General features: G+C 44.4%; 1 protein-coding gene across 2 annotated transcripts in view; it reads right to left on the bottom strand.

The window, feature by feature from the left end:
- Positions 1–21,716, bottom strand: part of PRKCE (protein kinase C epsilon) — a 547,581-nt gene that overhangs the window by 168,640 nt on the left and 357,225 nt on the right. For both annotated transcript variants that reach the window (XM_070379638.1, XM_070379639.1), the window contains exons 8-10: positions 8,252–8,394; positions 4,585–4,681; positions 1,750–1,949 (exon numbers count right to left, since the gene is read on the bottom strand). In XM_070379638.1, the coding sequence (XP_070235739.1) occupies positions 1,750–1,949; positions 4,585–4,681; positions 8,252–8,394 (440 nt within the window). The remainder of the gene's footprint in view (positions 1–1,749; positions 1,950–4,584; positions 4,682–8,251; positions 8,395–21,716) is intronic.

Raw genomic sequence — 21,716 nt, forward strand, 5'->3', positions numbered from 1 at the left:
CTGCAAAGGTTTTTCTAAGCCTGCCATATGATTTTCTGTTATTTTTTCTATTGAACAAGGTCCTCTATCTTTTTGTAGTTGAATCTGTCCTTGTTTACCTTTATGATTTCTTCTACAGCTTTAAAGCTGGGAATGTGATTCCTTCTCCAGAGAGTGAATTAACAGCTCTATTTTCTTAAAGTTTTCCTATCATTTGATATTTTTGCACTCATTTCCCTACAAATGTGACAAGATTTTCTCCCATTAAATAACTTGTAAATACAGTATTTCAGTCATCAGAGCTAAAGAGCAGTAACTCAGAAGCTTAATGAGGGCATTCAGGATGTTACCCTGAAGACGTTTGTCACCCACATAAAATACAAAGTCTTTAAAACTGGCTCAAACTTTGGCAGCAATTTTTCTGAAGAAGCAACCCAAATGCTCCCAAGTCATCGAGGTTCACATCCTGCTTACACCCTGTGGAAACCTGGAGCCTCTGAACCTGTTTCTTTCCCCTTGAATCTTGCTCAGAATTAAACCAGGTCCTGCTTACATTCCAGAGTTATGCCTCATCAGAGGACTGGGGTCTGCTTCTTACATAACCAGTCTCTGAAGAATTTGATTGCTTCAGCCTTTGCTATTAGAGTCAATCCCACCCATGACTTTTGCTATTAAGTCAATGCCACCCACAGTCTCAGGATGAAATGTGGCAGCTAAGATGACTGGGAACCAGGTCTCATCCTCTGGGGGCTCCAGAAAGCCACTTCCTTTGGAGAGAAGTGGAGCAGGTCTATAGCTTAGCCTGCAAAAGTCCAGGATGCATGAGGGCATGGGATCCCCAGGAGCTCCCAGAGCCAGGTACCTGGCTCCAGAGCATGGCCACCTTGCTCTAGGAGGTCCTAGAAAGGTGACTCCCATTGATCCCAGGCATGGCTTTGTGATAAGCAGGGAATAATCATGGGTCTAAGCTGAAATGTTAACCAGTTTCCTAGGTTCCCATTTGGCAAAACTAATACAATTATGTAAAGTTTAAAAATAAAATAAAATTAAAAAAAATAAAATAAAAAATAAACTGGAGTTATTTCGTCCATCTCATCCCACCTTCAGAATGCTGGCTGGTCACCATGAAGGCTTTAATGGGCACACTGCACCCATGCCCCAGATCACTGTGTTGGGCTCAGGGGAGCAGGAGAGGGAAGGGCTCCGAGGGCAGTGGCCCCTGATCAAAGACCTGAGATGACTGTGTCCATTCTCTCGCCACAGGCGGAGGATAAAAAAGACATTTAGTCAGTGCCAGAAAAGTCACTTAAAATAACATTTAATTTACAAAGTAATACACTCTAAGATTTCCTTTGGGCCTCAAGTTCACTCAGGGCAGAGATGCTAGAATTAATTTCCAAAATTTTTGTAATGAATTAAAAAAACAGAATTTCAGATGGATCTCTGAAAGGAAGAAAGCTCTCATGACTATTATTGATAATGGGAGGCCAAGCACACATAAAGCAATTTAAACTGCTCAGAGTGCTTTCTCACTTGCTCTCTCCCTTGGTTCCTGTTCCTATTGGACAAATGAGAAAAACTGAATCCCAGAGAGGTGGAATGACTATCCTGTAGTCCTGCAGCCCGTGAGCAGCAGAACCCTGGCTCCTGTCTGCTTGGCCTCAGGCCATTGTCACTCAACCAGGAAGGAAAACATAACCAGACCAGGCTGAAATGTTCATCACTTAATTTTGGATCAGACCAGCAGTTCTGCCCCTGCGTGCCACAGACCTTGCCGAAGCTGCCTTTGCCCAACACCTTGATGAAGTTGAACTCATCCAGGCCCAAGCGCTTGGCCTGGCCTTGCCGGACTTCACCATTTTCACCCAGGCTTGCCAGCTGACCATCGGTGGATGATGCCGCCCTGTGCTCCTCCCCTCGATTGTCAAATGACAAGGCCTTCCGGATGTTGTTTTCAAGTTCTTTTATTTCTAGGACCAAGAGTGACAAGATATTGCATTAGTGCGCACCTCACAAGCCCTTCCTGTTAGGATCTGATATTCAGAATGTTCCCCCCTGCACCATGACTCTCAACCCTCCCTCTGGTTCTTCACAGCAACAGACGCAGCGACGCATTCCTGTAAGTTCCTTCATTTGCTCTGCACACTTTCACTGGCACCTAATTAATGTACAGCAAGGCCTAGGAACACAACGAGAACAACACGGTCCCCGCCAATCCTCTCCTTCAGGTCTGCCTTTTATTCTGGGACGGGGCCACCTCTCTGTAAGCCCCCTTCAGCTGGTAGCCTGTTGCATTGTTCTAGGTGTAAGTGCAAGAATTCTGGCCTCCCAAAGGCAATAGGGATCCTTCAAGTTTCCTTTGAAAATTAAAACAATGGCTAATGGAAAACCGCTGTCACAGTAATTACTGGTGAGGTAATTATTTCAATAACCGGGACTAAGAAGCCTTTACCTTCTAAGGGACTTTACTTGGCTTTATTGCTGGGTTTATTCTAAATACCCATCTTCCATAAAGTTATTTAACCGAATGAGCAGTGGGCTTATCATTAACAAAAGAATTATGTCCCAAGGGTGACATGTTGCAAATTTATCTCAGATGGGGCAGGAATTCCTCAGCAGTTTCATAACTATGACACAGCCTTGTGCTGCTGCAGAGTATGTGACCTGAATTAACCTGGGGATGATAATGCTGGGTGACCCTTTGACCTTTTCTATTTGAGAAAACTTTGTTGTCAGCTATACATTCACCAAGACATACGCTCCTTTGTGGAGAAGTGGACATCTCGAGGGTAATCCAATTTTAAAAGATGCTTGTGAATAACTGGGATCACAGGAGGGAAACACGAACTATTAACCTTTGGGAATCAGAATCAAGCAGGATTGATCCGCTGCTGCTTGACATAAAGACAACTTTGGCTCCTTTACAGAAGGACTGAGACCTGTGAAGGCTCCATGATCTGCAGGCTTGACTTCTCTGAGATGTGCCGGGACAGAGTGCAAGGGAGAGGTGAGGACAGCTTCCAAGTCTACAGATATGTCCGTGCCAGCGCCGCGGTTTTCTATCACTTACTCTTAACTAAGTATAACTTTTGCTCTCAGCATACAGCTTCTGCTCATAACTTGCAAGCAAGTTATTAAACAAATTTTGGAAGACAGAACTTGGATGCTGGGGATATTAAAACTTGAAGAAAATATCTTTCTATGTGTTCTTACAACAGAGAGAAGAGGAATTGTGCCTTATTTCAGTTCGGTGATAATGCACTGTCTTGCTAAGAAGGTTTTCACATCTATTTGTCCTCACAATATGGCTGGGAAATACTGTACCTTCACGGACGGGGGACAGAGAGGTCCTGAGGGGCATGGTGTCCTGCCGAGGTGGGACAGCAGGCTGGGCAGGAACCAGGCCTACAAATCCAGTTGCCTCATGCTTGCCTGGGGTTTTTTTATCATATGACTCTGTCCCCTTGAAGCTCTCAAAGGAGCTCTCAGCCTTAAAAAAGCAAAACCTGAAAATGCCCACATTGGACAGGGACAGCAACTGCTTGTTTGGAGGCCCCGGGGAACCACTGGATTATTTACGAAGGGCTCAAACCTCTTTTGAAAGGAAGCAGAGTATAAAGGTGCAGAAAGTTAATCAGAGAAGCATGAAGAGGGACTCAGATCAATAATTTTGTGACCTCAGGACTGGCATACCCCCTGCGGTTGTTTTATTTACTTCTGGGGAAGAAGGGCTGGGTTGCAGTGATGACCTCCACAGAGGGTTCTATGGCAAGGCTTCTGAGAATGGGGTCCCTAGGCCATAAGGGGTGACGTCTCACCCTTACCACTGACTTAGTTCCTGACCTTTGGACAAAACTTTTTAACTCTCTGCCTTACACTTCTCACCCTGTAACCTGGGGACAGTAAGGGAGCGTAGACAGAGAGTTGGCTTGAGTGTAGAATGAGGATAAGGAAGACAAAAGGGGCTATAGAACATCAAGGCGCTATTGTTCTCACTTGTTAATGATTATCCCTGTTCTGCAGATACAAACATCCCTTCCCAGTGAGATCTGGTTCTGGTTACCAGAGGGGAAGGTCTAAAGTGTATACATCCCTCCTCAGTCTTGGCATCCTTGGATACTTGCAGAATTCAGAAACCTTTGATAACTTCCAGCATATTTTGATGGAGAAGGAGACATCCTGAGCTGAGCTCTAGAGGGGAGTCAGGTGTGGAGCTGGCTTCTCGCAGGCTCTGCCAGCTTCACCTTCCTATCCCCACCCACCCATCTCCAGACTCCTGCCCTGATTTCAACTTTTGGGTATGATGGTGAAGTTCAGGGAGGAAGGAAGTCAGATTCAACTCAACTGAGCGGTGCTGAGGGGGCTGGGAGCAGAGCTGGGCAGGGTGGTGAGAGAAGGGCTGCGCTCTCTGCCTCTCCTGCACGTGGAAGCTGGAAGATAGGCGAGAGAAAAAGAACCGCAGCTCCCCATCTCTCTCACTTCTACCCTGCCTGGGAGTGATGCCAGGGTGGCGGGGCCATTCAGTGCCACACTCTCAAGCCTTGGACTCCTTGGCCCTTCCAAGGACACAGCTCAGAGGTAAAGAAGCAAATCTGAGGGCCTCACCCTGGTCACAGGGGGAGGTGGGGGCCGACTTGGATCGATCTTCCTCAGACGGTGAGCTTCCAGAAGCAGGCTGCGGGGACTCAGCACCAGCAATGAGCTAGAGAATGGGAGAGAACGAGGGGAGAAAGGGGTCAGAAAGGAGACGGGGAGTTTCCCTAAAGTCAAAAGCATCAGGATGCGACGCCAGGGGCGGTAGCAGACCCTGGTGCACAGTAGCTCTTGCTGAATTGATCATCTGAAAGCAAGAGACTCAAGTTTCCTTTGTCAATTAAAGGAAAGCAAACAAGTGACGTCAGCTCAACCTTACCCCTTCCATGAAACTTCTCTTGCCTACCCAAGCAATGATAGTTATCTCATCCAGAGCAAACTTGACAGCTGCTTGGTATTTATTCCCTACCGTGTTCAGCTTTATTTAACTTGGGATCTCTGCTCAGGTAGACTGTAGGTTCTCTGAAGGTTAAGAGCCTATCTGGTATTTGTATTGCCCCTGGGGATCTCACAGAGTGATGCACACAACAGAAGCTCAACCAGCATTCTCAGATGTATCGATATTTGTCGGCAATCAGGAAATTTTTAGCAGGACATCCTCCACGAAGTCTATTTCTTGGCATAGATGCTGGTATATTCATACTAAGTTCCCATTAAGGGCAGAAGTTTGCACTCAAGAGATCACAGGCACTCTGTTCCCCTTTACTCCTGATTTACCCACTGTGCACACACGTCATTTCTGGATGATCGGCTGCTTGCAAGGGGCACTATGAAGGTAACTCAGGCTCCAGAAAGCCTGATGCTCCCACGTAGAAGCTCCCTCAGCTTCTGGCCAAGGGCACTTGTCTCCCATCCTCTCGTACTAACTAAGGGTACTACTTGGTTTGCTTGACTTTTTCCAGCTTTTGCATGAGAAGCAACACAGCAATAAAACTGTCAGGACTGAAGTCTCTTAGTCTCTGACTCTGCTCCTTCCTTATTTTCTCCATGTTGGTTTCTTAGCACCAGGATCTCCCAAATGCAAGACAGATAGACAATGCCTGGTTACTCTCATTACAGGCCATATAAATACAGGGGAGGGGGCAGGTGTTGAGTTTTCTCTGAAACGTTCCATGACAAAAAAGATTCCAACTCAGTTTACTTCTCAGTTCAGTCGCTCGGTCATGTCCGACTCTTTGCGACCCCATGAACTGCAGCACGCCAGGCCTCCCTGTCCATCACCAACTCCTGGAGTCCACCCAAACCCATGTCCATTGAGTCAATGATGCCATCCAACCATCTCATCCTCTGTCGTCCCTTTCTCCTCCTGCCCCCAATCTTTCCCAGCATCAGGGTCTTTTCTCATGAGTCAGCTCTTTGCATCAGGTGGCCAGAGTATTGGAGTTTCAGCTTCAACATCAGTCCTTCCAATGAACACCCAGGACTTTAGGTGTTCTCCTTTAGGATGGACTGGTTGGATCTCCTTGCAGTCCAAGGGACTCTCAAGAGTCTTCTCCAACACCACAGTTCAAAAGCATCAATTCTTCGGCACTCAGCTTTCTTTATAGTCCAACTCTCACATCCATACATGACTACTGGAAAAACCATAGCCTTGACTAGACGAACCTTTGTTGACAAAGTAATGTCTCTGCTTTTTAATATGCTGTCTAGGTTGGTCATAACTTTCCTTCCAAGGAGTAAGCGTCTTTTAATCTCATGGCTGCAATCACCATCTGCAGTGATTTTGGAGCCCCCCAAAATAAAGTCTAACACTGTTTCCACTGTTTCCCCATCTGTTTGCCATAAAGTGATGGGACTGGATGCCATGATCTTAGTTTGCTGAATGTTGAGCTTGAAGCCAACTTTTTCACTCTCCTCTTCACTTTCATCAAGAGGCTTTTTAGTTCCTCTTCACTTTTTGCCATAAGGGTGGTGTCATCTGCATATCTGAGGTTATTGATGTTTCTCCCAGCAATCTTGATTCCAGCTTGTGCTTCCTCCAGCCCAGCATTTCTCATGATATACTCTGCATATAAGTTAAATAAGCAGGGTGACAGTATACAGCCTTGACGCACTCCTTTTCCTATTTGGAACCAGTCTGTTGTTCCATGTCGAGTTCTAACTGTTGCTTCCTGACCTGCATACAGGTTTCTCAAGAGGCAGGTCAGGTGGTCTGGTATTCCCTTCTCTTTCAGAATTTTCCACAGTTTATTGCGATCCACACAGTCAAAGGCTTTGGCATAGTCAATCAAGCAGAAATAGATGTTTTTCTGGAACTCTCTTGCTTTTTCAATGATCCAGTGGATGTTGGTAATTTGATCTCTGGTTCCTCTGCTTTTGCTAAAACCAGTTTACTTCAGGCAAGGCACAGTCGTGTCTGCTGAACAGGACTCTCTGTAGATCCTACACACACGTGTGTTCAGCACTGTCATCACAGGTGTTTGTCCAACCTGCCTTCTGGGCAAGGCCTCAGCATTAAGGGTGCTGACATTCTGCTTGTAGCTTCAATGTCCTGGGTCCTGCTTCCACCAGTGGGACTGTCAAGAGCTGAGAAGAGCCACCAGAAGCACAAAATCTCACGTTAGTCAGGAGGAGAGGGTGTTTTTTCCTCTAAACCTTACAAAATAGCTTTGTTTATTCAAAAAGTAAGGAAGAAAATGCTTAAGAAGATGGAAACAACCCAAACCTTCCCATTCAAGGGAAAAGCCTCCTCTGAGAGGCAGCAGGGAAAAGGTATGGGCAGCTTCTAGAACAAGAAGGGAAACACAAAGCCCTTCAGAAAGTATTTCAGGGAAAATTTAGGGACAACATTTAGGAGCTAATACTGTTGAGGCACCCATTGTCAGGCTTGTTTTTAGTAAAAAAAAAAAAATATATATATATATATGTATGTATGTATGCATGCACTGGGCAATGAGAGCCACTTGCCCATACCACCCTACCAGGATTTCTTGCCCAGTTAACATGGTTCCCATTTTTTCATTAACTTACTCTTTCAGAGCCCTCTTACATTTTTTAGGCTAGGAGCCAAGGCTAGGACAAGCCTTCAAACAAAATGCTAGAGATATCTTTAGCTCTGTTTACATCTGTGGGCCCTGACTCACCAAAATAACATTTTAGCAAACGGATCTTTTCCTACTGACATTCGGAATGTCACACAGATAGAGACAGGGTTTTGGTCACCAAAGACAGGCCCAGATGTTTCATGTCGTGGGACATCAACAATATTCCTCGGGCAGCCAAGTGCCAGCACTATCACAAATCTTCTTGGCTTGCTCCCTAGAAAAGAATGTATTTCCAGCTCTTCATCCATTTATCCTCATTACAGTGATACCAGAGGCAAAGTTCAAATGTGAACATTGCTCTCATGCCAGTTTTGGAGGCAGATAAGGCTACTTCCTTGTCTAGAATTGAATATTTTCTGGAGGGAATTCCAGAATCCTCACCTCGAAGGTGATGTACCCCTAAGAAACACAACACTTGAGACTTGCTTGGCTTTTCCTCACCTCTGGAATTGAAGGAGACTTCTGTGTTACCTGCATGCCTTTTCCTTCTTTGTTTTCTTTTAAGCACATGTTGTTTCAAGTCCAGTGTGTCAACCCAGCAGTCTCAGAATTATATTCCAAGGGACTCTCAGGAAATCAGCACGGAGATGCTGGCTCACACGGAGCTTCAGAAACATCACCCAAGAACCACTTACCTTTTTCCTCCTCTGGCCACTATTGGTGATCTTGTCTGGAGTAACACCCAGGTCAGCCAATACTTTAGCGATACCCCTGGCATCCACGCCACAGTTGGGAGCCACGTTGGTCTCACAGCGCCGGTGAACGTTCATCTTGCAGACTGTAAGGAGACACGGAGGAGAGGCTTCCAAAGGGTCATGGCCTAAAATGTTACCTTATTGTGCTCTGATTGTAAAAGGAACACACGTTCATTTGTTAGAATTTGGAAAATACAGGAAGACAAAAAAAGAAAAATAAAAAAATCACCCAGCGTCCCCTCACACAGATCTAAAATCAACCACCTCACGGAGATAATCAGGCTATGGATAAATAAAAATCACACTGAAATTTCCTTTCAGGGAGCAGAACACTGACCGTAGAATTTAATTGGTTTCTCTGAAGAAAGTTCATCTGGATGCTGAACCCGAATGGGCCCCCTGAATACAGTCCACTATATTTCTCTGCTGTAATGTGGGAATGTTCCCGAGAGAGGAATACTCACAGTAGACAGCCTCTAAAGAAGCTCACCTCTAAAAATGAGGAGCCTGAATAAGGTGACCTCCAAGGTCCCTTTCAAATCCAAAATCTGGATTCAAAGGAACAAAGGCCATGCTTGAATTTTGTTTTTTGTTTCATCTGCATCACTTAAGCTGACCTTGGTGCAGGACATCCAAGGTGAAAACATAAACTGTTTTGGTCTCCAGTCCAGTATGTGAGGAGCTTGGACCTTGTTGCTCTGTCCTAATGAGTAAAAAGCTGAACAAACTAGAAAATCAACAAGTCTTCTTGAGATTTAACAGAGAAGGAACATCACAGGGCAAACTGCTGCCCTGTGGGAGAGACAGATATGAATCATGACTTAGTGGAACAGAAACTCCCAAGCAGCAGCCCAGAGGACAAGCACCACTAAATGGTGAGCCACTGGGGTCCCAGAGTGGACGATCTGTCAAAGACTCTAGGCTGACCTCGTCATAGGGTCCCCCCACTTTCGTGAGTTCTACCTCTAGTCGTTTGACCATGCTCTCACAGGGAATATTGGAGAAAGAAATCCCACACGCTGATCACATGGAGAGAGGGAAGGAATTTTGAAATACAGCAGAGCTCCCTGTTCTTAACAATGCTGGCTCTAAGAAGAAGCTATTTCATCAGAGATTAAACTACTGTAGCTTTATCAGATACTAAGCAACCTAGGGGAAGGAAAATACCCAACTCCAACCTGTGTTAGCTATCTTGTCCTATATAAGGTGGGGGAAACCCTGAGAAACATGTATACAGCTCATAGTTCAGAGAAACAGGTTCACAGAAAGACTGAGATCTCATCTCAGGACTACAGAATGCTTCCCCTCCCCCAACACCTTAGCACCGTGTTACTAAAGGCCTATTACTGCTGTTCCTGTTACTTACATGTCATGTCTGACTATCCTTCTCTCACACACACACATATGAGGCATATTAAAAGGCAAAAAACCAGTTTGAAGAGACAGGGCAAGAAGCAGAACCAGACTCAGACATGGCAGGGTTGCTGGAATAACCAGGCCAAGAATTTAAAACAACTATGATTAATATGCTAAGGGTATGTGTCAATAGAAAATTTTAAAACAGAAAAACAAAAGGAGAAATACTGGAAAAAAAGATATAGAATATCTAAGAAATACAGAACAGCTGCAAAAGGTATAACGTGTATGGGAATATTAGCAGGAGGGAAAAAAAAAAGGGAAAAAATGAACAAAAAAATATTTGAAGTAAAAATGACTGAGAATGCCCTCAAAGTAAATTCAGATGCCAAACTACAGACCCAGGAAGCTTAGAGAACACCAACAAATGACAGGAAAGAACAGGATAAATGAAAAAGAACAAAACCAATATCAAGCGACATCTAGGCATATCATATACAAGCTGCAGAAAATCAAAGATAAAGAAAAATAATCTTGAAAGAAGTCAGAAGGAAATAACACCTTACCCAAAGGGAAGCAAAGACAAGCACTACATCTGACTTCTCAGAAACCACATAAGCAAAAGAGAGTAGAGTGAAATATTTAAAGTATAATAAATCCCCTTCATATGAACTAGCTCTCTTCCAAAACCATGTTCATAAATCCAATTAAGTCCAAAAAGTTAGCCTAGGTACTCAACTAACACAACTGGCTATGTAACACTGTACTGTAATAGATTTATAATATTTGCTTATAAAAAATATAAAAATAAAACATTTTTATTCTTACAGCACAGTACCTCGTACTCTTGTAGTGCTATAGAACCTTGAAAAGTATAGTAGTGAAGTACAACAGCTGGTGATTCTTAGCAGTGACAGTCACATTAACACTGCTTTTACACTTGCTCCTAGACATCCTGGGCTTGAAATACAGTCACTGCACTGCTGTACTGTACAGTACACCAAAGCACAACACTTACAGAGGAAGCACATACGTGGCAATGCACCCAGGCATGTGACTAACTTACGTGACTGGTCATGGGTACACTCCTTCACATTTTTGAAAGTTAGCGACCTCAAGGTTCATATGTAGGGGACTTACTGTATTGAGAGGGGGAAAAGATGCAGAATTCTGTTCCCTGTGAAATTATCCTTCAAAAGTGAAGGAGAAATAAAGACATCCTCAGACAAATAAAAACTGAGGAACTTTATAGCCAATAGACCTGCCTTGCAAGAAGTGTTAAAAGAAGCTCTTCAGGAAGAAGGAAAATGGCTGATAGCATCCTTCAGTCATCAGAAACTCAGATCTACACAAAGTAAGGAAGAGCATCAGAGAAAGAATAAGGGATGGTAAAATACAAACTTTTATTTTTTAAGTTCTTACTTGATCTAACAGATAATTTTTCAAGATAACAACAGCAACAATGTTTTCGATTATTATGCTTATATACATCATATGTATAGAAAATACATGCTTACGTATAAGTGAAATGAATGACAACAATGATATGAGGAGTAGGACAGAAGAATAAGAATTTCTTTGTTATTATAAGGTATTAATACTTGCACCTGGGGCTGCCCAGGTGGCACTAGTAGTAAAGAACCCGCCTGCCAATGCAGGAGGCATAAGAGATGCTGTTTCGATCCCTGGGTCAGGCAGATCCCCTGAAGGAGGAAATGGCAACCCACTCCACTACTCTTACCTGGAGAATCCCATGGACAGAGGAACCTGGCGGGCTACAGTCCATGGGGTTGCAGAGAGTCGGACACGACTAAAGCAACTTAGCCCACATGCGATACTTGCACTATCTGTGAAGTATTAGAGCGTTATTTGAAAGTGGACTTGGATTAGTTGTAAATGTATATTGCAAACTCTAGGGCAACCATGAAAATAAGTTTTAAAAAACAACAGGAGAATGGATATGCTAAGAGAAAAAATGGAATCTTATAAATTGTTCAGTTAAAACCACAAAAGGTGGGAAAATGTGAAAGACAAAAATAGAAACAAAGAGCGAAGGCATCAAATGGAAAACAATAACAAAAAAAGATGGTTATTAATCCAAATATATTGAAAACCACTTTAAATGTCAGTGGTCTAAATACATTAAGTAGAAGACAGAGATTGTCAGGGTGGATCAAAAAAGAAACCCAGTACATATTATCTAGAATAAACACACTTTAAATATGTAAGATACATGTAGACTAAAATTAATGTATGGAGAAAGATACACCATGCTAATGCTAATTAAAAGAAAGCAGGAATAGCTACATTAATTTCTGATAGAGTAGACTTCAGAGCAAGGAAAGTTATCAGAGATATCAAAGGGCACAATAAGGGAACAATTCTCCAAGAAGACATTAAAATCACACTCCTGGTATTTACTCAAATGAGTTTAAAATGTAGGTCTACACAAAAACCAGCACATGGATGTGTACAACAACTTTATTCATAATTATGAAAACTTCAGAGCAACTAAGATGTCCTTCAGTAGCTGAACAGCTAAATTGTGGTACATGCATATAACTGAATATTTGCCAGTACTAAAAGTACATTAGCTATTAAACCATGAAAAGATATGAAAGAACCTTAATTGCATATTACTAAGTGAAAGAAGCCAACCTGAAAAAAAACCTATACATTGTATGTAGCTCTTACTACATGACATGCTCCTCCACGACAGAAAAGCAAAACTGTGGAGCTGTAAAAGGATCAGGGGTTGTCAGTGGCTGCAGGGGAGGCAGGGAAGAATAAGTAGCCAAAGCACAGAGGATTTTCAGGACAGTGAAACTACTGTGTATAAATACTATAAGGATGGATACAGCATGTTGTACATTTGTCCAAACCCACAGGATGTCCAGTACGAAGAGTGATCCCTAATGTAAACTGAGGGATAATGATGCGTCAATGCAAGTCCATTGATTTAACAAATGTATCACTCTGGTGTGGATACTGATAGTGAGGAAGGCTGTCTGTGGGAGGGGGTAGGAGGGTATGCCAGAAATCTTTGTACTTGCTCTTCAAGTTTGCTCTGAACCTAAAACTATTCCAAAAGCTAAAGTCTATTAACACACATACACACACACAGACTTTCTGAAATAAAACCAGGCAGGATGACCACACCTAAGGGTTCTAGACTACCTGACCACTGACCTGGAGGAGGGATAGCACTGACCCTACTCTCCTTCATCTCCAACCCAGGCTTGAAGAGCTCACATGAATTACGTGGCTGAAGATGCCCTCAGAGCCAAAGGCAGGAATATGGGGGTGGGGAAGCATGTGTGCTGATGGGAGGGGAGCTTTCTCATGCAATATAAACAAAAAGAAAGCTCCACCGCAGCCTGGCCATGGTGCCGCATGCATTGATTTATTACTAAAAATGCTCAAAAATCCTCAGACCCATGCCAGACTCCAGGCAACAGCACTCTGAATTCTCTGTCCCACTGCCCTTAGCAAAACTACCCTCTGACACTCAGCTCAGCTCATCTGCACATGTCCACCCATCCCATCTCATACAAGTTCTCTTCTGTCTCTTCTTGAGGTGACAGAATAGACAAGAATGAAGCAACCGCATGAAGAGAGACAATTTCGTAACACGGGTCGTTTATCTATGTGATTTAGCCGCTGGCGCCCTCTGGTGTTGTAACACCAGACCTGTCCATCCTAATGAAACAAATTTGCTCAGGTTGACTGGTCAGCAAAACAAGAAAGATCTTTGGGGACTTCATTTTTCATTTAAAAAAATTCTGTTATTTCTTTGGGAGAATTTTGTAGTTGTCTTAATATGTAAGGTTAAAAAAAAACAAACCCAGTGACATGTCAGTTAACATGAACCACATGAAAAAGCGACTTCGAAAGAGCTTTGAAAAGTCTGGAAATACGAGGGCAAAGCTGGCTGAGAGAAGAGAACTTGACATAATTTAAGCAGCCACAGTCGGGTTCCTGGAAGATGGAAGTAACATCTGGAGGCCGCAGGTCAGGAAGAGAAAGTAAATGTTAGAACCAAAGAAACGTGAAGCTCATTTATGGTAATGCAAGGCAGACAAACCAGTTGAATCACCCCCTTCTCTCCCTCATATGGACTGGTGAGCACCCAGCGCCAGTTCCCTGAGGATTCCCAATCTAGGCTGCTTCATATTGTTCATTTTTCAACCGCTTCACCGGGATGAGCTGCACTGCTGCTGCTGCTGCTAAGTCACTTCAGTTATGTCCGACTCTGTGCGACCCCATAGATGGCAGCCCACCAGGCTCCCCCATCCCTGGGATTCTCCAGGCAAGAACACTGGAGTGGGTTGCTATTTTCTTCTCCAATGCATGAAAGTGAAAAGTGAAAGTGAAGTCGCTCAGTTGTGTCCGACTCTTAGCGACCCCATGGACTGCAGCCTACCAGGCTCCTCCGTCCATGGGATTTTGCAGGCAAGAGTACTGGAGTGGGGTGCCATTGCCTACTCCGAGCTGCACTGCTGGGGCTCTTCAAAAAGGAAGATTATGATTCTTCTTCTGCCCAGTGTCTCATCACACATTCGCTGAGCTCCTACTCTGCGCTATAGGCGGTGCTGCCCTCAGGACAGACAGGGGCTGGGGCATGCTGACCTGCATTCTGGCTCCCATGTTTCCACCCTTTCCATAGCTGAGATTAAAGCTGGTGTTGCAGTGGGGTGGGTTAGGCTGTTTGGAATCCTCCCAAAGCAGGCAGAAGACCTTGAGAGAGAACAGTGACAAAGGGAGATGGGCAGGCCTAAGTGTCCTCCAGAAATCTCTACATGAGGGTCATATGGCCCTTGTGGGTGAGCCAGAGCAGTGGTTTGATAGCATAACAGGTTACAGCCAGCCACATCATGCTCAGGGGCAAAACACACACAACTGTGAGCAGGAAGTTGTGTGTTTGTGTCATGGAGGTTGGCAGGGATGGGAGAGTGCTTGATGCATACAGAGTCCTGGGCAGGAGACAAGAATGGGAGTAGCAGATGTACACAAAAAGGCTTAAAAGGATCCCAGCAAATTGTTAGCAGAGGTTAGGGCTGGAAACAGACATGGTAAGAGAATATAACGGACTTTAAGATTTTTATACATATACTTAAGTCTTGCTAGAATCTTTCATAGAATTATTTGTGTATTATTTGTGTTTTTTTAACTCTAAAAATACAAATAAAAGTTGAAGATATGACAAGGAAAAGTGAAAGTCACTCAGTTGTGTCCAGCTCTTTGTGACCCCATGGGCTATACAGTCCATGGAATTCTCCAGGCCAGAATACTGGAGTGGGTAGCCTTTCCCCTCTCCAGGGGATCTTCCCAACCCAGGGATCGAACCCAGGTCTCCTGCACTGCAGACGGATTCTTTACCAGCTGAGTCATAAGGGAAGCTCAAGAATACTGGAGTGGGTAACCCATTCCTTCTCCAGCAAATCTGGAGATGACAAGGAAACTGTTTGTTAAAAAATAATAGTAAAGGGCTGATATTTTCAAAACTGATGAGAATAAAAATCCTTTTTCATAACTTTACTGTTTTTGTTTTTTTTTAATATCCATTTTTTTTTAATGGAAGGAAGGAAGAAAGGAAGGGAAGGGAGAGAGAAAACCTTCCCTGCTTCCTATCTTTGTAGCTCCTATGCCACTTTTCATCACTTTCATTATGATTCTCAGAAGGTGGGCACGCAGTTGGAGTTAAAAGGAAGCCCAGGGTCGCCTAGCCAGGGGGCCTCCCTGCAACTACCCAGCCCAAGCAGTGGCAGAACCAGCACAGATCAGTTCCCCAGACTCCTAATCTGGGATCTTCACTGCTTCCAGCTCTCTGCCTAGGGGGTTTGCCCCAAATAGATGGCCTGTTCTGTATTACCTGCAGGAATGGGAGTGACTCTCTCCCCCTTAGTCCACAAAAGCAGCCTCGGCTCACAGCTGCTATTAGGATAGGATCTCAGAGAGAGTCAAGAAGCCAGGAAGGAGACTCTTCAGGACTTTCCAGGCCAGGCCTTTTCCAACTGTACGTCATTCCCTACCTTGGCACAGAGCTGCAGTCAGGGTGGACAGGCAGGAGCAGGGGGCTCACCCCAGAGGAGGACAGGGAAGCCAGGGCTGCTGCAGGTGCTGCAGGGCAGACTGAATTGTGTAAAGAGGTCTGGCTTTCTGTTAAACTGACCCAGATGCTGGGTGATGTCAAGGCAGCTGTGCTGGAGACATGTAAGCTCACAGGCAGAAGAGAAGTGGGGAGCGGGGCGGGTGGCCAGGGCAGGTGAGAACCCCACATCTTCTTTAGAGAAGGAAACAAAAATCATAAGGTATTGGGAGTCTTTACCTCTGGGGAAACTGACTCCATAAGTCAATGGAGAAATAAAGCACATGTGAGAGGACTCTGGAGGCATTCACTGTGCAGATGAAGGTCAGGTTAAGGAAGCAGTAGACTTAAAATGAAGAACAAAAAGAGCAAATGCCTCAGTGATGCTAGTATTTGAACATCTGAAGCTAATTTTTGCACAGGCTAATAGTGGCTGAGGTGCTCAGACAGACCCTCAATGAGTCTATAGAGAGGTACAGCGCAACTGTGCCAGCACTTAAGTCGTAAGATAAAGGACAGGAGGAAGTCCCCTGGTGGTCCAGTGGTTAGGACTCTGCACTTTCACTGCCAAAGGCACAGGTTCAATCCCTGGTTGAGAAGCTAGGACCCTGCTAGGTGACCAAAAGAAAAAAGACAGCAATGAAATATCCTGCCTTAGTGCTGGTGTCTTTCTACCCTGATAAAGGAGCTCAGTTCCTCAAACACAGCCTGTGAGCACTCTCCAAGCGTCTGGCCCCTCTGGGCTGAGGGAGGGAGGAGGCAGCCTTGAGGGTGGCGGTGGGTTCCCACGGGTCCCTGGTCGTACCCCTCTGTGTGCACTGGTCTCCATCCCCGCCAGTAAAAGGGGGTAATAATGCTCTCTCTCCCTGGCTGACAGAGGGACAGTCTCTGGAAGAGTATATCCACCACCCTTGAACCCGTGTGGCTCAGGCAACTTCAGGCTGAAGGGAGAGTGACCAGGACCATCTCATGGATCCTTCTCTATAGATGCAAGCTTGAGAAAAACCCATTTCATTGAAAATACCTAAACGTTTTATCCCCAGGAGTGGGATGGGCAACAAAGCTGAAGCCATAGACCAGCAGGTCAAGTGGCTTGTATCCCACCATGACCAGGGGATGGGGGCTCCAGCCCAGGAGGCCAAGCCAGCCTGATTCAACAAAGGTGAAGACCTGATGGAGTCTCCATAGACAGGAGAGGGCGTGGATCACAGACCAGAGGCAGTGCAGGAGCCAGCTGCCTGGGTTTAACTCCAGCTTCCTGGGGACTTGCTCTGAGACCCCAGGCAGGTCAGTAATTTTTGATTTCTTTTTCTTAGCAATCAAAGGAGTGGAACCAGACTTAGACCCAGATAAGAGGGGCCCCTGCCTAGGACCCTCCCAGCCTCTTCTGGCCATCACCCTCTCCACAGGATAAGGGGCCTGCAGGGACAAAAAGACTTGAGGTTGAAAAAGGATAAAAAGCGAGAAGAAAACACAGGGGGTTGGGGGGCAGTGAAACCACTCTGTAGGATACTGTAAGGGTAGATGCATGTCATTATACATCTGTCAAAACCCACAGAGTGTCCAACACCAAGAGTGAAATTAATGTAAATTATGGATATTGGGCGATTGTGATATGTCAGTGTAAGCTCAGCAACTGTTTAACAAATGCATCTCTCTGGTGGGGGAGATGTTGATGCTGGGAGAGGCTGGGTATATGTGGGGGCAGGCTATATACAGGAAATCTCTGTATCTTCTGCTCAGTTTTACTGTGAATCTAAAAAATGAGAGAGAAAAGCACAGCAGAAGGAGAAAAGAAGCAAGAGGGAAAAGGCCAAGCCATGGTAACAGAGGACAGGACAGGAGTATCTGTAAGCCTCTGTTGGGGCCCTAAGTTCTGAATGGCCTCTACCTTCTCATCGCTGTGTAGCCTGTTCCTCTCATGTCCCGCTGGCTCCAGTGACCAGGAATCCTCACTTGAGGCAGCTTCATTCTCCCCATCCTTTACTTGAGCAGGCTTAGGGTGCTTCCTGCCAAAACAGAGCTGAACACATGGTTCCCTGGCCCTGCCTTCTCCCGGGGTCATCCAGGGACCCACAGCTCTGGCAGCCACGTCTGGGTGTCTGGGCTGCCTCTTTAAGTTATCAATATTTATGAGATGATGGTGTCTTCATTTAGATTCCCTAGATAGATCAATAATTAATAGAGTTACTTAAAACCAGACATGGTCTCATCGGAGTCCCATCCAAAGCAGGCGCGCTGCTTCCTGGCAAGCACTACACCACTCTCCAAGAGCGCATCACTCCTCTGCTGAAAGCATTCGAGACTCCTGCTGCACTGCTTTCTTTCTCTTCTTTTTGTTTCCATGTCACTTAATGGCAAAAAGGATTTTGAACAGGCCCTGTTTCTTTCAGGTCATGTGCTAGAATTCTAGAAAGGGAAACGACATCTGGGAAGCTCACACAGAACCTAAGATGTGTCAGTGACCAGCACTTCCTCCTGTCCTGTTCGTCCTCACTTTTTACGACAGCTATTTCAACCCTCCTCGTGCCTTCCACACCCCCCTTACTTCTCACCTCAACTCTGAAAAGGATCTCCTATTTCAGAAGTAAGGGAACTCACTCCCCACTGCTGCCCCACCCCGTAACTCAGAAGTCTGGCCAATGTCTGTATTGATCAAAGTTGGGGATATTAACAAGGGTTAGCTAATAAAATGAAATGGCGTGCTATTTATTGTCTTTCATCACTGGTAACACTCTAATTAATGTCATCACTACCTAATCTTTATTATCAACATCAGAAACAGAGTAATTAAAAAGACTTTTCTGCTCTCATGTTAGAAGTGCTACAGTCTGGGGTTGTCTTTTATCTGCTGACCTTTTTTTTTTTTTTTTTTTTAATTATTGTTGGAGCATAGTTGCTTTACAATGCCCTGCTTGCAACATGGTGCAGCAAAGTGAATTAGCCATACATAAGCGTGTGTGTTAGTCACTCAGTTGTGTCCAACTCTTTGCAAACCCATGGACTGTAGCCCGCCAGGCTCCTCTGTCCATGGGATTTCCCAGGCAAGAATACTGGAGTGGGTGGCCATTCCCTTCTCCAGGGGATCTTCCCAACCCAGGGATCGAACCTGAGTCTCCTGCATTGCAGGCAGACTCTTTACAGTCTGAGCTACCAGAAGCCGTATACATATATCTCCTCTTTTTTGGATTTCCTTCCCATTTAGGTCACCACAGAGTTTCAAGCAGTGTTCCCTGTGCTATAAAGTAGTTCTCCTTAGTGATCTATTTTATACATAAATGCTGGAGAGGGTGGGAGAGCAGGGAATCCTCTTACACTGTAGGTAGGAATGTAAATTAATACAGCCACTATGGAGAACAGTAAGGAGTTTCCTTTAAAACTTAATTAAAAAAGGAACTTATTTTTAACTGCAGTGCCCTCAAAAGATTCAGAACTTAAATGACCATTCTGCCAGTCATCTCCTCCTAGACTCCCTTCCCTGACACAGGACATGTATCCATACCCAGGCCTGGCTTTGAGTCTTTCCCTTCACCAGGCGGAGGGGTATCCATCTCTCCATCCCTGTTCTATCAACAATCGCCTATCTCTCCTGGCTCACTAATGGTCTCTTTTTCCACTGTCTTTTTTGTGATTATATAAAATATCCTGAAAATACTTCACCTTCTGTTTTCACTCCAGCCTCTGCACTTGGGTGAGCATCCCTACCAAGACAGCTCCTGCTGAGTGCACTAGTGATCTCCTCATTGTTAAATACAACTCCATGTTCCACCTTTTTTTTTACAGTTTTATTGAAGCATAACTGACCTACAATGCCATGCTGGTTCCAGGTGCACAAACATAACGATTCAATATTTCTATACATTACAAAATGAGCACCACAATAAGTCTAGTTACCATCTGTCACCATACAAAGATACTACAGTATTATTCAGTCTATGCCCCATGTTGTACATTTCATCTCTGTAACTTTTATTTTGTAACTGGAAGTGTGTACCTCTTAATCTCCCTCATCCCCCATCCACCTACCCTCCAGCAACCACCTGTTTGTTCTCTATATCTATGAGTCTGTTTCTGTTTTATGTATGGTGGTGCTGGAGAAGACTCTTGAAAGTCCCTTGGACTGCAAGGAGATCTAACCAGTCAATCCTAAAGAAATCAACCCTGAATATTCATTGGAAGGACTGATGCTGAAGCTGAAGCTCCAATACTTTGGCCACCCGATGTGAAGAGCCAACTCCCTGGAAAAGACCTTGATGCTGGAAAAGATTGAAGCCAAAAGGAGAAGAGGACAGCAGAGGATGAGATGGTTAGATAGCATCACTGACTCAATGGACATAAATTTGAGCAAGCTCAGGGAGATAGTTAAGGACAGGGAAACCTGGTGTGCAGCAGTCCACGGGGTCACAAAGAGTGGGACACAACTTAGCAACTGAACAACAATAGCAACAACAAGAAGATTCTATGCACGATTTGTCTTTCCCTGTCTGACTTATTTAACTAAGCATAATACCTCTAGGTCTACTCATGTTGTCACCAATGTCAAGATTTAATTAATTTTTATGGCTGAGTACTACTCCACTGCACACACGCATGTGTGAGTGTGTGTGTGCACACAACACCTCTTCTTTACCCATCCATCTGTTGATGGATACTTAGGTTGCTTCCATATCTTGGCTATTGTAAATAATGTTGCAGTGAACACAGTGGGTATGTGTATCTTTTCAAATTAGTGTTTCTATTTCTTCAGGAAAATAGCCAGAAGTGGAGTTGCTGGATCATATGGTAGTTCTATTTTCCCATGTTGTACTTTTTACTTTAAATAACTTTTTGGAAGCCTTTGGCACTATCCATCACTCCCTTTTTAAATTTTTTAAAAAGTACTCTCAGTTCTTTCGGCTTCTATGATTCCACTCCGTGCTGCTTTCCCTCCTATCTCCGAGGCCCTTCCCTCAGAGCGTGCAGTTCCTCTGCACACGCATCCTAGGATGCTGATACCCTACCTCATCCCCAGACTCCCAAGGTGTCTTCTTCTTTCTTCACTCAAGGTACTTATCCTGGGGGTGATATCTACTTTATAGGCTAACTACTACTCAAACATTGACAAATCCAAATCTAAATGCTCCATCTAGACGTCTTTCCCGAGTGTCACTGAGAATTTCCAACAGTCAGACAGCTTCATGTACTTTCCACTGGCGTCTCAAAGTTAACACGTCCCCAGCTCAACTCCACCATCTCTGCCTCCAGCCCTGCCCTCCCTCATGGGTTCCCTGTCTCAGCAAGTGGTGTCACCATCCTCCCAGCTGGATCTGATCCCTACAGACAATAAATCACTCATCAACACCTCCTAGGTTATTTTCCTTCTCTGTTCCCACTACAGCCAATACCTTATTTCCAATCTCTCACTGGGATCCTTTCAGTGACCAATTGGTTCACAGCTTCAGTTTCCTTCTTATACTTTAGCTCTTTCTCTAATTTTTCCACAATGGGAATTTATTAATGATGCATTCAGTAATAATAAAATACTGTTTTTATAACAAACTAATTTCATAGTTTAATACCTTTTCATTTTTAAGCTTAAATTTACTTAATAAAATTTTAAATTTTAATATTTAATAAAATAATAAAAAATGGTTTTTAAATAGTGTCTGTGAGGTATTCCTGGCCAATAGTTCATGGTTGTCCAACTCTGTGAGCAAGTTAGACTAGCTTGTGACACTGGACCCCAGAGTGTGAACCCACCTCCCCATATTATGTGGTATTACCTGTGTCCCTTAGTACACACATTTGAGCAGAAGTCAATTCAAAGGCAGAACAGCAGGAAATAAAGGAGGAAACTCAGACCCAGAGGTCAAGGTTCAAACCCTACCTCTGCTCACGAGCTACATGAAGAGGTTAAATTAGTCTCTGAGCCTATTTCCTCATGGGGGCCAGAAGGATAATATAACATCCATCACAGGTCTG

Source organism: Bos mutus, chromosome 11 (genome assembly GCF_027580195.1).
Source record: "Bos mutus isolate GX-2022 chromosome 11, NWIPB_WYAK_1.1, whole genome shotgun sequence".
Classification (NCBI taxonomy): domain Eukaryota; kingdom Metazoa; phylum Chordata; class Mammalia; order Artiodactyla; family Bovidae; genus Bos; species Bos mutus.